Source organism: Macrobrachium nipponense, chromosome 28, assembly GCF_015104395.2.
Source record: "Macrobrachium nipponense isolate FS-2020 chromosome 28, ASM1510439v2, whole genome shotgun sequence".
In the NCBI taxonomy this organism is placed as follows: domain Eukaryota; kingdom Metazoa; phylum Arthropoda; class Malacostraca; order Decapoda; family Palaemonidae; genus Macrobrachium; species Macrobrachium nipponense.
Window position 1 is genome coordinate 70,790,206 of NC_087217.1, and position 14,955 is coordinate 70,805,160.

The following is a 14,955-nucleotide window of genomic DNA, read 5'->3' on the forward strand; positions in this document are numbered from 1 at the left end:
TCAAACTGTCAAGCAACGTGACAAAGGGTAAGGTCATTTCCGATATTCTTTATTACTATCTATCTCTGTCACGTTACTTGCCAATTTGAGCAACACAGAAAAGTCTCTGATAAGGAAAATAGAGAAGACTATATAAAATTAATGTAGCTGAAGCAACAATCCTTTTCAACAAGACATGTTCGAGAGAGGGCCTACTCCCAAAATGTTATTAGTTATATTATTAAAGTAATATAACCAGACCACTGAGCTGACTTCCAGCTCTCACAGGATTGGCTCGAAGAACTAGAATAAAATACCAGGTCTAGTACTACGTAGGCCAGGCTCTGGATCCGAATGGTTCATTCAGTGGTTTTCTATTAAAGGTACAGCTGTGATAATGAAAATGGCGTGAAACATAAATGGCGTTTATCTTTTTCGAGAAACCATAAAACTGTAATGAAATTGTTATACACACGAACAATCAGATTGGAAAATAATATGCAAATTACTAAAAATACACAGTCAGACAAAAAGTTCAAATGATTTATTTACATATTTAATATGAACTCACGCTGTAACATTGAAAAAATAAATTATAATTGTGGATGGTAACGACATGAGAATTTGTAAACTTATATTATAATCATAGGAAGGCATTTTTGAACTGTCGCACCAACTGTTCAGTGTTACCGGTTGGCTGGCTTCCCAGTTGCTATGGCAACGGCCACACGCAACGCGCTCTCTGATTGGTGTTTTTCCGGTGCTCTAGCCATTGGGGACGAACATTACTTCGCCAGCTTAGATGTATAAACAACTGCAGATGTTGAGGTGAATACCAAATGTGTCGTGTAAACCTGTGATATAGGGTACAAAAACGTTAAACGTTGAAATCTTGCATGTAGAATTCGTCCATAATTATACATAAAGAGATGCATGATAAAATCAAGGTATGTATTGCTTTGATATGCTTATTTCAACTTGGTTATAATTGTGCAGGTAGCTAATAGTTCTCTGTCAAGATGGCAATGCATAGAAAATACAACGGACCCCAAAATGTTCTTTTGTGCATTAATTCTAATAATTTGTATGTTAAGACAATCTCATGTTTAGTCAACTTTGAAGTCCCCATAATGTGGGATTTTATTCTTTGTTGAAGTCGTTCATTATTATCGAACAATAGCATCATAAACGTAAATTTTAATGGAACAATAAACGGTCTAAGCTATCATGATTAGGTTATGAAAATTACACCAAAGTTACTCAGCAAGTGCGAAAGAGAGTTGCCGGGAGAATATATTGAAATTTTCAAGTAAAGCAATTATTAGAATGCTGGACGATAGATATTGTCATTATGTTGACACGACTGAAGATAAAGGCTCAAGCAAATGAGATGAACCGTTATATACGTAGTATATGAGTCTTGTATGACAAGGTTGTTACTCTCAATAGGACTAGTGTAGCGTAAAATCATACACTCAAACATTTAAGAAAGCGTACATTTTGTTTGATTGTGCTAGTCAACAAATAATCAAAATGTACGCTTTCTTAAATGTTTGAGTGTATGATTTTACGCTACACTAGTCCTATTGAGAGCAACAACCTTGCCATACAAGACTCATATACTACGCATACAGTGTAAATTGAGCAGCATGTGTTCATTTTTAGAATGTTTGTTTTTGGCAAAGATTATAGTATATGCATCCATCCCCAAATGTAGAGAGAGAGAGAGAAGGGGAGCGGGGGGTGCGCGTTACAAAAACTTAGGTGACAACTCATAAGGGATGAGGCGAGGGGGAAGGTGTGATGGCTGGTTTGACCACCACACAAAACACTAAACTTTTATCAAGTAGTATTCACAAAACACAATACTAAATTTCAATAGGTGTGCAAAGTCAATTCAAGGGGACAAAGAAAATACCATAAAAAAACCGTAATTTTAATACACAAATCTCAGACAGGAATAACAGCTGAACCTCAATGTTACAATAATGAATGAAACAGTTAATTTCTGTAAAAGAAAACTACAATTAAAGACAGGTCATCAACACATAAATACAAAAAGGGGGGAGGGTCCAGAAAGGAGGAGGCAAGCGAAAATTAAGAATGCCCCAACAAATACAATCTAATATCCTTAACAACTTCCTCAAACGATTTATGGGTCTCCTCTTGGAGGACAATAACAAACTCCATGTATGGAGGCTTAATCTGGGTGGCAGGGAAAATTGATCCCAAACTATGGTGTTGGTTGGCTTTCACAAGCTCCACTAAAGACGTCAGCAGAGGATCAAAGGCCGTGATCTCAATAAATAAATACAGGTATAACTGTTATTACCTTGGGACAGAGAGGCCCCCTTGGCTTTTACTGCACCAAGGGCAGTACACAAATTGAAGAATACAATATCCTTGCTGCAGGGTAAGGTTATCCAATAGGACATACAGCGTTCAAACGTAACTCTCCAAAAAGCGAGGAATAAATATCTATCCAGCAGCAATAGCAGCGCCCTTCAAGGTTGGAGGCTCAGAAACACACTGGAGTAGGACATAGAGGCGCTTTTGGTATGGGCTAATTGGGTTTACCGACATTTAGACAAACATCACAGCTATTTACAAATTTCTTAACGTCGTCCGCCTTCAACTTGGGGCAATAATAATTCATAAGCAACTTGCCCGAATTCTTATAAATGCCAAAATGTTCGGCCAAACCCTTTCATGCGCCAATGATATTAACTCATTCCTGTAAACAAAAGGAACCCTTATGTTTCAAAATTTTATAATCAGTATATAAAACATTATTAATTATCTTAAATTTGGGAACAGTTACGTCAGAACACCTCACCTGACTCAATAGGGAGATCACGAAAATCCTTTTTCTGAGCTGTAATAAGCTCTTCAGTGGTCCAATTCAATTTGTCCTTCAAAATCTCAAGATCTACAACTACGCTATCACTACGTTCTAAACTATTTAAATCTACATTAATTGTTGACCCTGCAGCGTCAACAATTCTAGCACTAGAACGAGTAACTACTGCTACCTCACTATCAAGATTTATCAGTATGGGACAAGTATTCTTTAAAGCAACACCATTCCCTATCACAACAGGAAATTTATCAACGATGGCCAGTTTCAAATTCCCTGTAAAGGAAGGGCAAATTAAATTAAAATTTTCAATAGGGTAAGATTTTACCGTATCAGGAAAACCAGACATAACACGAATTCCTCACTTTCAGAAACAAAATTACACGGCAATGCCTCCCTAAGGATCAAAGACTGAGCTGCTCCAGCATCACGCAAAATACTTACTCGTCTTTTCTTGGACGAATTTGCAGACGAGACACTACCGATAGACAAATACTTTTCAAAACAGCCACGTACGTAGTCATTGGTTAGTGGTCCTTGTTGGGACAGGTTCTCTCTCTCTCATTTCCACACCCATCACTGGCCTACCATCAGCCTTTTGCGTTTTTTTAAACGCATAACACAAGCCCTTTACGTGTCTCTTCTTATTGCAAAAGAAGCACGTTCATATCTTTAATTTCTTTGGATTATATATATTAGGTCTCCTATTACCTCTGTTAGGAGAAAAATTAACATTAGTATTAGCATTACCCTGATCCGTACCTTGATTATTACCTCTATAATTATTTCTGGTAAACATCTTAGCATTATTATTATTATAATTATTATTCCTACCCGTTTTAAACCAACCAGATCTCACAGTTGTCGTTACTCCCCCTAACTCACTCTTATGAGACAAATAATATTCATCACTAGCGATGGCTATCTCCTGAACGGTCTCAAGTTTTAACTCTTCGAAGTGGACCTTCAGTTTGTCCGGCACACACCTCTTGAACTCCTCCACCAACATTAATTCCTTCAATTTATCAAAATCCACCACTTCCTTGGACTTGAGCCAATCACTAGCATTCAACAAAAGTTTGTTCCTTACTTTTTTGTAAGTTCCTGAAGCGTTGCCTATAGGCTTCAGGTACTAACTCATAGGCCTTCAAGACAATAGCTTTCACACTCTCATAATTATCTGATGACAAATCCCCCTCCAGAGTTACATACACCCTCTGAGCCCTTCCAACCAATTTACTCTGTATAAAAGTGGTCCAATACTCTTGGGGCCACTCCAACCTTGCTGCAATCCTCCCAAAAGGTGCAAAAAAAAACTCTGCTAAATTGTTTTCCTCAAATTGAGGCATAAATTTGAGAGCCTGCGCTCAATTAATAGCAGGCGTTACCGACCTATTTGGGGAAGGGAAGATGAAGGACCTGTGCCTCTCATGGCAATCTCATGCTGCCTCTCTTTTTCTCTTTCCTCTGCCTTAAACTTTTCTATTTCAAACTCCATCTGCCCCAGAGCAATTTGCCTATCCAAAATTTCTACAGACAACACTCCTTTATCAGGCTTCACTTCTTGTTCCCCACCTGCCTTTACAGTTTTAATGTATTCATAAATTTGCAATAGCAATACACCCTTTCGTATGGACACTTCATATTCCAATTCAAAATGCTGCGCTACATTTTCCAAGTCCACCTCCCTATTCAACTCTGCAAGCCTCTCTTTCCACCCCTCCCCGCAAAGGAGCTCCAATACGTTAACAACCATAATGACCACTATTATTCACACAGAACACAAAATTTACACAAGAAAAACACGAGGAGGTGAAAATATGCTGCCTGAAAAATAACCCTAAGAATTAACTTTGCACATACACCAGTGAATACCTAGGAACGAAAGATCCTGTCAAAACGGTCGCCACTTGTGATGTTACGAAAGCAGACAAGGCCCTTGCCCGCTTCGAAAGAGGAACCTGCCAATAACCTTTCAGCAAGTCGAATTTACTAATGTATTTGACCTTCCCCATACGATCAATACAATCCTCAATTCGAGGTAATGGATAACAATCAGACTTAGACAATTCATTCAATTTACGGTAATCAAAACATAACCTGAAGTCAGCATATAATGAACTTCGCTACAACCTCATTTTTGAAAGGATTCAACCTGAAAGGAGATTGTTTCACAGGCGTGGAGTTACCTACGTCCACGTCATGCTGAAGGACAGAAGTCCTTCCCGGTACATCCGAAAATAATTCCTTATAATCAAATACCAATTTCTTTAAAGACCTTTGTTCTCCATTACTTAAATGAGAAACCATTCCAGAAAATTTTTTCAAAGAATTCTTATTATCCAAAAGCCATTCACTTCCATCAAAACAATTATCATCAATTCTTTCACCCTCTGAAAAAGAAAAACAATTTATCGTTATCAGAAACTACAGCATCCCCGATGGTTGCCACGGGAATAACTTTCTCCCGTTCCCTACATGCCTTCAACATATTTACGTGACAAAGCTGAAAAGGTTTCCTTCTCTCAGGAGTCTCTACTGAATAATTAACCACTGTTTTTTTTTTTCAAAATTTTCCAAGGGCCTGAAAAAGAAGCTTTCAATGGGTTTCCTGGAATGGGTAACAAAACCAAAACTTCATCGCCTACCGCAAAGTCACGTGCTTTAGACCTATCAAAAAAGTACTTCATTCTTTTTTGGCTACACAATAAATTTTGACCTGCAAATTTCCAAGCCTTGGTTAACTTATTCCTAGATTAGACACATAACCAAATAAATTTATCTCAGGGACATCTCCCTCCCAGAACTCTCGAACAACATCAAAAGGACCTCGAACACAGTGACCAAATACAAGGCTGAAAGGGGAAAAACCTAAAGACTGACGGGGACAGAACGAAAAGCGAACAACATATAAGGTAATTCCTTATCCCATTCAGAACCAGTGATCAAACAATATTTCTTTACCACAGATTTCAGGGGTTGATAAAATCTCTCCAGAGCTCCCTGATTTTCTGGGTGATATGGAGAAGAGGTTAAATGTTTTATATTTAACTCTGCCATTTTATCTCTGAAATACCTGCTAACAAAATTAGAGCCACAATCCGATATTAATTATTTTAGGCATCCCAAACCTGGTAAAAAAGTCAATTAGTACATCTACAATTTTAACGCTTTTTATAGTACGTAGAGGTGTTGCCTTAGGATATCGAGACATCCTAACCATGATGGTCAAAATATATTCATTTCCAGTACGAGTCCTTGGTAATGGTCCAATAACATCAACAATGACCTTCTTGAAAGGTTCAGAAACCACTGTCTATTTCAGTGTTATATCACACTTTTCACCAAAGTGTCCAATACATACACCCACACCGAACGACACAGAGAAGACCACCACAAGACTCCCCTTTTCTGGTGATAGAAGTTCACCCTCGACGTGGTTCGGAAGTCACGTAAAGCCGTTGGTCCCGTTGCTGAATAACCACTGGTTCCATGCAACGTAAAAACACCATACAAACAAACAAACAAACAAGACTCCTCTGTGCAAACAAACACACGTTTGCCATACAAGACTCATATACTACGTTTACAGTGTATATTGAGCAGCATGTCTTCATTTTTAGAATGTTTGTTTTTGGCAAAGATTATAGCATATGCATCCATCCCCAAATGTAGAGAGAGAGAGAGAGAGAGAGAGGAGAGAGAGAGAGAGAGAGAGAGAGAGAGAAGGGGTGGGGTGCGCGTTACTAAAACTTAGGTGACAACTCATAAAAGGGATGAGGCGAGAGGGAAGGTTAAAAGAAACGAATTAGGATGCACATTTAAGGGAAGGAACCGTAATGAAGAACTAAAGACAAGAGATAAGATTAGGAGGTAAGAATCTTAAAGAGCTTCTCATATACTATATATATTATATATATATATATATATATATATATATATATATATATATATATATATAAAGATAAATGCCACGAAGGAAAAATAAACGAAGGAGTCTGCGAGATCTTTCGGCTGAAAAGCCCTTTACTGGAGTAGCTGCTTCAGTAAAGGGCTTTTCAGCCGAAAGATCTCGCAGACTCCTTCGTTTATTTTTCCTTCGTGGCATTTATCTTTATTTATGGATTTATCACGTTCCTAACTTTCGTGATTCTGTTATACATATATATATATATATATATATATATATATATATATATATATATATATATATATACACACATGCGTGTGTGTGTGTGTATCAGGAGTAGTTCCTTATAAATGAGAGACAATTTTGAATGGACACAGATACATTAACACCTTAACTGATGAAATGTGGACGCCTCAGCGGCGTGGTTGGTATGGTATTAGCGTCGCACCTCGGTGGTCGCGGGTTCGATTCTCGGCCATTCCATTGAGGAGTGAGAGATGTGTATTTCTGGTGATAGAAGTTCACTCTCGACGTGGTTAGGAAGTCACGTAAAGCCGTTGGTCCCGTTGCTGAATAACCACTGGTTCCATGCAGCGTAAAAGCACCATACAAACAAACAAAGAGGAGCATTGTAGGCATTACTAAAGATGCTTTGTAGCATTCCTTGGGTCCCTAGCTGCAATCCGTTCATATTCTCTTTCTTCCATCTTACTTTCCACCGTTTCTTAACAATTGATTCATTGTGCAATTGCGAGGTTTTCCCCTAGTTACACGTTTCAAACCTTTTTGATATTAATTTCCGTTTCAGCGGTGAATGACCTTTTAGGTCCCAGTGCTTGGCCTTTGACCTAAATCCTATATATTCTCTTCTGTTCTACATACACCTACACAGAAACCTCACCTACACTGCAGTGAACCCTTGACACTTACACTCACACTGCGTCATCCACCTCTACCTTGCATGCTTCCTCTTGCCTCTTGAATGCTGAGGCCCCTCGATCCTTTCCAAACTTCTCACCCGCCTTCAGTTTACCCCTTTCTAGGGATCTCTCTCTCCTATCACTCAACAACTCTGAATACTGTAGTACTCCTTTCACCAACTTACCATCCTCAATTCTTTTCATAAAGCTCTTCTTTCCCGTTATTATCCCTACATTAAGGGGTCGGTTGCCTGATGCGCCTCACATCAGGCATAGTTTATTTTTGGCAAAGAGGGTTTTTAAAACTGCATGCCCTTGCTGTCATCAATCACATTGGCGGTGGGCCTGGCCTTTGACTAAAAAGTAAGAGTGCAAGGCAGCAGTTTCCACAGTTATTGGCAGTGGGCCTAGCCTTTGATTAAAAAGTAAGACTGCAAGGCAGCAGTTTCCACAGTTATTGGCAGTGGGCCTAGCCTTTGACTAAAAAGTAAGAGTGCAAGGCAGCAGTTTCCACAGTCATTGGCAGTGGGCCTAGCCTTTGACTAAAAAGTAAGAGTGCAAGGCAGCAGTTTCCACAGTTATTGGCAGTGGGCCTAGCCTTTGACTAAAAAGTAAGAGTGCAAGGCAGCAGTTTCCACAGTTATTGGCAGTGGGCCTATCCTTTGACTAAAAAGTAAGAGTGCAAGGCAGCAGCTGTCCTTTTAGTTGCCTTTTATGACGCGCAGAACCTATGGCGATAGTATTCTTACACCCCTACCACTTGAAGCATCTCAGGCCACTGATTCATTGTGTTACCTTTAACCTTTACTAATTTTTTGAAAAACCCATTGCATATCTCCACAGTGCCCATACTTTCGAATTTTCTTATATAAACGAAGCGTGATCTGACTGCTAGCTTACTTGGGCATGTGCTAAAATCCATGGTCAAATAGTGTGTCGTTTCACCAACGAAAATTAAAATAAATACTCTATATCTTATTAGAAAAAATAAATTTTTTTTTACATTTTGATTTTAATAAATACGTCGTAAATATCCTAACGTAAAATTCTTAAATCCTTAACTCAATGCAAAACACCTTTTTCAGACCTTTTTAGGCTTTCCTACCCCCCTGCCCCAAGAGATTAAGAACAACCAGTAGTTTGTAGGCTTACTTGCCGAGTAAGCGAAAATATATGACAAAATTCATCTCTATAGCTTCAACCCCATTCCTTCAATCGCACTCAGCATCCATGTTTCACCTCTATTGGCACAGTTGGTTCAGCAATACCTTCACTTGTATGGTGCAAGTACGCCTACAAACTACATTGTTTTTGTTGTTGTTGTTGTTGGGGGTTAGGAAAGCCTAACAAGGGCTAAAAAAGGTGGATAGGGTATTTATGATTTATTTATTAGCATGAAAAAGTAAACTTTTCAGAAAAATTATTTGTTATAGTTTTTATCTGAGTTGGTGAAACAACGCTCTATTTGACCATAGATTTTAGCACGAACCCAAGTAAGCTGGAGGTCGGATCACGCCTTGTTATTCTGAACTTTCCCTTCAGTGAGGGGGTGAGGGACAAAAGTGTTCTTGGTTCCATCAGTCTTACAATAGCACCAGCAAGTTATTTGGCCAAAAACAATGATACCTGCAGTGCTATGTAACAAAGTGACACCATTCAGTTCTTAGCACCAATCAATTAGATGTGCTTAGTAATAAACACTGATTATTATGCTGAAACATCAGGAGTAAAAGACTATTATTTTGGTCTGCTAATGAGATTACAAAATCAGGGAGTATGACCAGAGGCATATCTCTATGCTCTGTGACCAGAGCTTTTATGAAATACCCTATGTCTGCAGTGTGGACATGCAGCCGTACCCCATTAAAGGTATGAACTTTTATGTTGCCCAAAATGATAACCAACATGAACTGTACTTGCCTCATTGGGCATAGTCCCAACTTTGCAACAATGTGTGGGTGCAGGAATGTGTACTGAGTTCCAGTGGCCAGCATGTAAACACGTTCTTATGTTTCCTCTTTTGTTTTAACACTAGAATGACAATTGCACAGGGTAAAGTGATAGGGTGAAAAGCCATTCATCATTTGTGCAATGCCATTCCAAATGGCATGCACTGTAGGAGGAGTTGGATATAACCTTACTGTCAGGTACTAACAGTAGGAGATCCCAGGGATGGTGCTGGCACTGTGGTAATGGAGGAGCATACTGTGATGTCATTTATGTTATTGGCATCCAGTAATGCTTACAGGTAAAGAACTGTGTGGTGCTTGGCACCACCCACTTGCAGCACGGGTATTGCTCTGTGCACTCTTAATACACGCTGAGCTGTCTTAAGGAACGTAAAACAAAGGTTCAGTGAATTAATCTGTGATCTCCTTGCCTCACATGTGTTGCAAGTAATTCAAACTTTGTTGTTGCACTCCCTTGAAAAAAAAAACAGCTTTGAGGAGGACCTTGATTGAGCATAAAGCTTGAGGATGGACTTCGTGAGAAAGTGGTTGTTTGGGAGTCATTGATTAGCGTCATTTGGTGATGTGGGGGCTTGATTGCCTGTCACCTGATATGTGTGAGTGATGACTGTTGTGGTTAATCTGGGAAGCTGAGTCAGTGGTTCGAATTCGACCAAGAGTCTTTAATGACACCTGTTTCCAGTGTTTGGAACACAGACTGCAGCCCCTTCTTCAATTGTTCTGTGTCATGACGACAGGTTTCCTGCTTATCATGGATGAAATTTGGTATTTCTGGAAACAAACAACAGATGAGGATCTTTTCTCCTACTGCAGGAGAAAGGTAATTTCTGTGGTAACTTCATACTCAAGATCAAATGGTACAACGTAAAATAAAACTCGGTTACTTATTACTGTGGATAAATTTACAATCATTTGCATATCTTTCTCTCAAGAGTTGAATCGCAGTAATTTGTATTACTGTCACCCATTCCTGATACAGTGCTGTTGCATTTGCCCATCAGACTGATTAAACAGATGCATAATTGGTCACAAAAATCAAACTCAATGTTGGTTTGACATCATTGTAAGGCGAATAGTTGACTAACTGAAACAAAATATGGTCATCCAGAAATGAGAAGAAAAATGTGTTTGATTCCAACTAAAGGACAAACTTTATCGATTATTGACAATTTCTTGGCCCTCGAAAAACTTAGAGTGGCCATGACATCTGGTATCAAAGGTGAAATTTGTCATTATTCACCTCTTTCATCGTTACTCGGGTGTCACGTGTATGGCTACGTACTCTAGGTGAATGTGCAGTGTCTTCCTGTGCTTTCAACGATACTCTTTTCAAAATAATCTTTTTTAGCTGATAATGGAGCTCTTCAGTGGTCATGAAGAAATTCGAGACTGGCTTAAATAAATTGACTTTGGTCATCCACTGGCCCATCTGATTTGGGACGGACCTTGGCGTTTGGCTTATCCTTAGTAGTAATGAGTTCCCAACCAGAATTATCAGTGAGGTTCCCTCATCAAGGCTTGTTGCACCTGTGTTGTTTCTGCATCTGCTGGGCAAAGCATGGGAGGAAAGATATCTCCTCTTCAAAGATTAATAATAGGTAGTCTGTTGCTTTCGCAAGGGTATGGGAACTAACACCAACGAACCAGACAACTTTCACATCTAGCAAAAGAAGTGCTTGGCTAAGACTTGGCAAGTACAGACGTACTTCAACTGAAAGAAATGGCGTTTGGGAATTATGAAAGGAGTTTTGAGGAACTGGTATCCCAGATAACATGTTTCTCAAAGTAAGTAGACAGGCAAATAGACAGATTTTTGTAAAAGTGATATACAGAGGGAACATGAATGATGTATACGGAGAAAGAAATATGTGAATGTAAAAATGAAAATATGGGGTATGGGGAAAGCATCAATATTATGCCTCACACACACACGCACACACACACACACACACACACACTGAGTCGAAATGCATCGCAGCGATTACTCCATTGTTTCACTTTCCAAGTTTTTGTGATTCAGTTATACATACACACACACACACACACACACACACACATATATATAATATATATAATATCAATATATGTATATATATATAGCCCTAGATTTTAGATTTATTTTTCTCCACAGTGCATGGGTTAGCAGTTTAATATAAATACATGCGAAAAATGAAGAGTTTGACTCCCCCATATTACTACGGAGGCGGCGGTCGAAAGCATAGCGGAAGAGGAGGGGCCCCTGGTGGACGAGGGGCAGGGGGTTCGAGACCATGCAGCAAGAGAAAGTCCAGTGAGCTTTCATCATCATTAGGACCAGGTCTTCCAGCTCTGCCCAACGGTGGGCAGGGCATCAGCGGTGTTGCGCGTTACACTCTTCAGCAACTTATTATCACTACTGAAGTCCTGGTTCCAAGTACGGTAAGACATTTTCGCTTACTCCATTACTTTGTTGTTATTTTTGTTGTTGTTGTTCCTGTTGTTGGTGTAGGGAAGGTCTTTGGAAGAGACTAAAAAGGTTTGGAAAAGGTGTTTCGCTTTGACTGAAAGATATAGGAATCATAGGATAGGATATTTATGATATATTGATTAGAAATTGTAAAAATAATGATGTGCTTATTTACCAGTATTAAACAATTATATTTCTAATAAAATATAGCGCATTTATTTAAATTTCCGTTGATGAAACGAGGATCTATTTGGTCAAAGACTTTAGCACGTTTTAATCTAAGTTAGGTTAGGGATATTATGTTTCCAACTTATACATTCAATTTAAGTAAGCTGGAAGTCGTATTACACTTGTTCTACTTGTGATACAGGTGCTTGTTTGATTAACATTAAGAATAAGTAAAACATTAAAGCAGATAAACCTTGTGATGCAGTGAGATGTACAGGAAATTAATTACTTGATGGATGAATAGCTTTTACTCGATAACAAAATATAAAAAGGCGTGATAAGACCTGCAGCTGAATTCTATGGTCAAATAGAGCATCGCACCAACGAAAATAAAAATAAATATACTACATTTTACTAGAAATAATTTCTCTGTATTGTCTAACTATCACATTATTTGTTTTTTTAAATTTTCATTCTAATAAATACTTATATATCCTGTTCTAAAATTCTCGTATCTTTAACTCAAGGCCAAACACCCTTTTCAGTACTGGCCAGTGGGGGCCTAGTGCCATCAGTGCTCCTTACGTGGGGCAATGTAGGTATTACTTAAGGATCTTTGCAGCGACCCGTCGGCCCCTAGCTGCAACCCCTTTCATTCTTTTTAATGTACCTCCTTTCATATTCTCTTTCTTCCATCTTACTTTCCACTCTCTCCTCTGCAAGGCTTTCCTCCTGTTACCCCTTTCAATCCTTTTACTGCCAGTGTTCGTTTCAGCGCTAAATGACCTTATAGGGCCCCGTGCTTGGCCTATGGCCTAAATCTCCATATTCCAGCTCCAGTACGAACTACCGTAATATTTGCTTTATCATCACAAATCTAGAAAAGATAAGTTGTTTTTGTATATTGACCTCTGCTTGATGTGATTTAATCTTGTCTTTTGAGGTCTTGTGGATGGTTTGTCCTGTGGCGTCATTTTATGTTGGTCTCCCCTGAATTTCTGTTGGCCGTAATTAAGACCCTTGATGCTCTAATTTCTCAAAATAGCCCAGAGTATTCAGTTATACATATATATATATATATATATATATATATATATATATATATAATATATATATATATATATATATCATATATATATATATAATACATATATATATATATATATATATATATATATATATATATATATATATATAATGATAAAAGGAGCCCATAAAAACGCCAAAATATAGAGAGAAAATACAATATTTCAGAGACTGCTGTCTCCCTCTTCATCTACCTGAAGAGGGAGAGAGCAGTCTCTGAAATATAGTATTTTTCTCTCTATATTTTGGCGTTTTTATGGGCTCCTTTTCTTAGATGGGATTCTCTTGTAGCAGACCGTTTTTACCAGTTATATATATATATATATAACTATATTATATAATATATATATATATATTATATATATATACATATATATATATCATATATATATATATACATATATATTATCTATATATATATATATATATAATATATATATATATATATAAATATATATATATATTACTGCACACTGCAATAGGTAATAATGTATTGCATCTTGGATGAGGAAATTCCATTCAAAGAAATCTGGTCCTTTACAGAAAGAAAGTTATTAGATATTACAATGCTGTTATTCGAAATTGAAGTACGATTGCCTAAAGAAACAACTTGATCTGTAATGTGAGATCAAAGTTTAGGATCTATTGTGCTTACTGTACTTTTAGTTCAGTAATCAGGTAACTTAAAAGCGACGCCTCATTTCTCAAGACCTTCAGCGGAGTTGGGTCGAGAGGACGCGGCCGTCGGCTTCACTCGTCTCAGCGTGGTGGGGTCCCTATGCTGCCTATGGTAGGTTAAGTGTATGACTTAACTATTCTTTAGATTACGCTACGCAGGGGTGTCAAACTCGAACCCTTTCGCGGGCCAATTGTGCACTGGGTTATAGTCTCGAGGGCCATCAAAGAGTTGGCAATTACTTATTCGGACGGAATCCTTATGACTCATTAACATTTGGAATAAAAGAGCCTTATTGCCAGCAATTATAATATGAAATAAATGAATAAATTATTGTCATATGAATGAAAGGTAAAACTTATTATGTCTCGTTTTAACAGTTTAGTAACTTTAGTTAAATTTTCCTCAGTTCCATCAGTTATAGTCGCTCGAGTTGAAAAATCTCTTGGCACCTCGCGGGCCACTTAAAACCATGAGTTTGACACCCCTGCGCTACAGTAATTCTGTAATTAGTCTATGTAACAAATCATTTATTAAATGTCAGTCGCAGGTAGAATTGCTTATATATTAGTAAATATTAAAGATTTCTTTTTATAATAAATTACCAACTCAGTTTTTCCTTGTACTGTAACACAAAAGCTCATTTATGTCTAGAAAATATAAGTTTTTCCCCAGCATTGTAAATACAATCCGGCACGTTTTTCAGTGCATTATTTATATTAGTTTGCTCACTAATTTTTTACAATTCCCTACTACCAGTGAGTGACTATTGAACTCTTTTGTAGTTACAACTTGTCTTTATATTTTTCCTCTCAGGTAACATATCACAATGACTTTTCTTAGAGCAGTGGCTTACTGTATCCTTTTTGTTATTAAACTAGTAAGCAAGAAACTTTTCAAAAGGCATTTTACTTTTATCATTATTATTGAAGACTGTTATGAA

The 14,955-nt window shown here is 37.9% G+C and overlaps 1 protein-coding gene across 1 annotated transcript in view; it reads left to right on the plus strand.

Moving 5' to 3' along the window:
* Positions 1 to 788: 788 nt before the first annotated feature.
* LOC135201869 (dynein axonemal heavy chain 3-like) overlaps positions 789 to 14,955 on the plus strand; it is a 250,908-nt gene continuing 236,741 nt past the window's right edge. The window contains exons 1-3 of the mRNA XM_064231170.1: positions 789 to 926; positions 11,768 to 12,054; positions 14,046 to 14,126. Coding sequence (XP_064087240.1) covers positions 11,797 to 12,054; positions 14,046 to 14,126 — 339 coding nt within the window. The 5' untranslated portion in view covers positions 789 to 926; positions 11,768 to 11,796. The remainder of the gene's footprint in view (positions 927 to 11,767; positions 12,055 to 14,045; positions 14,127 to 14,955) is intronic.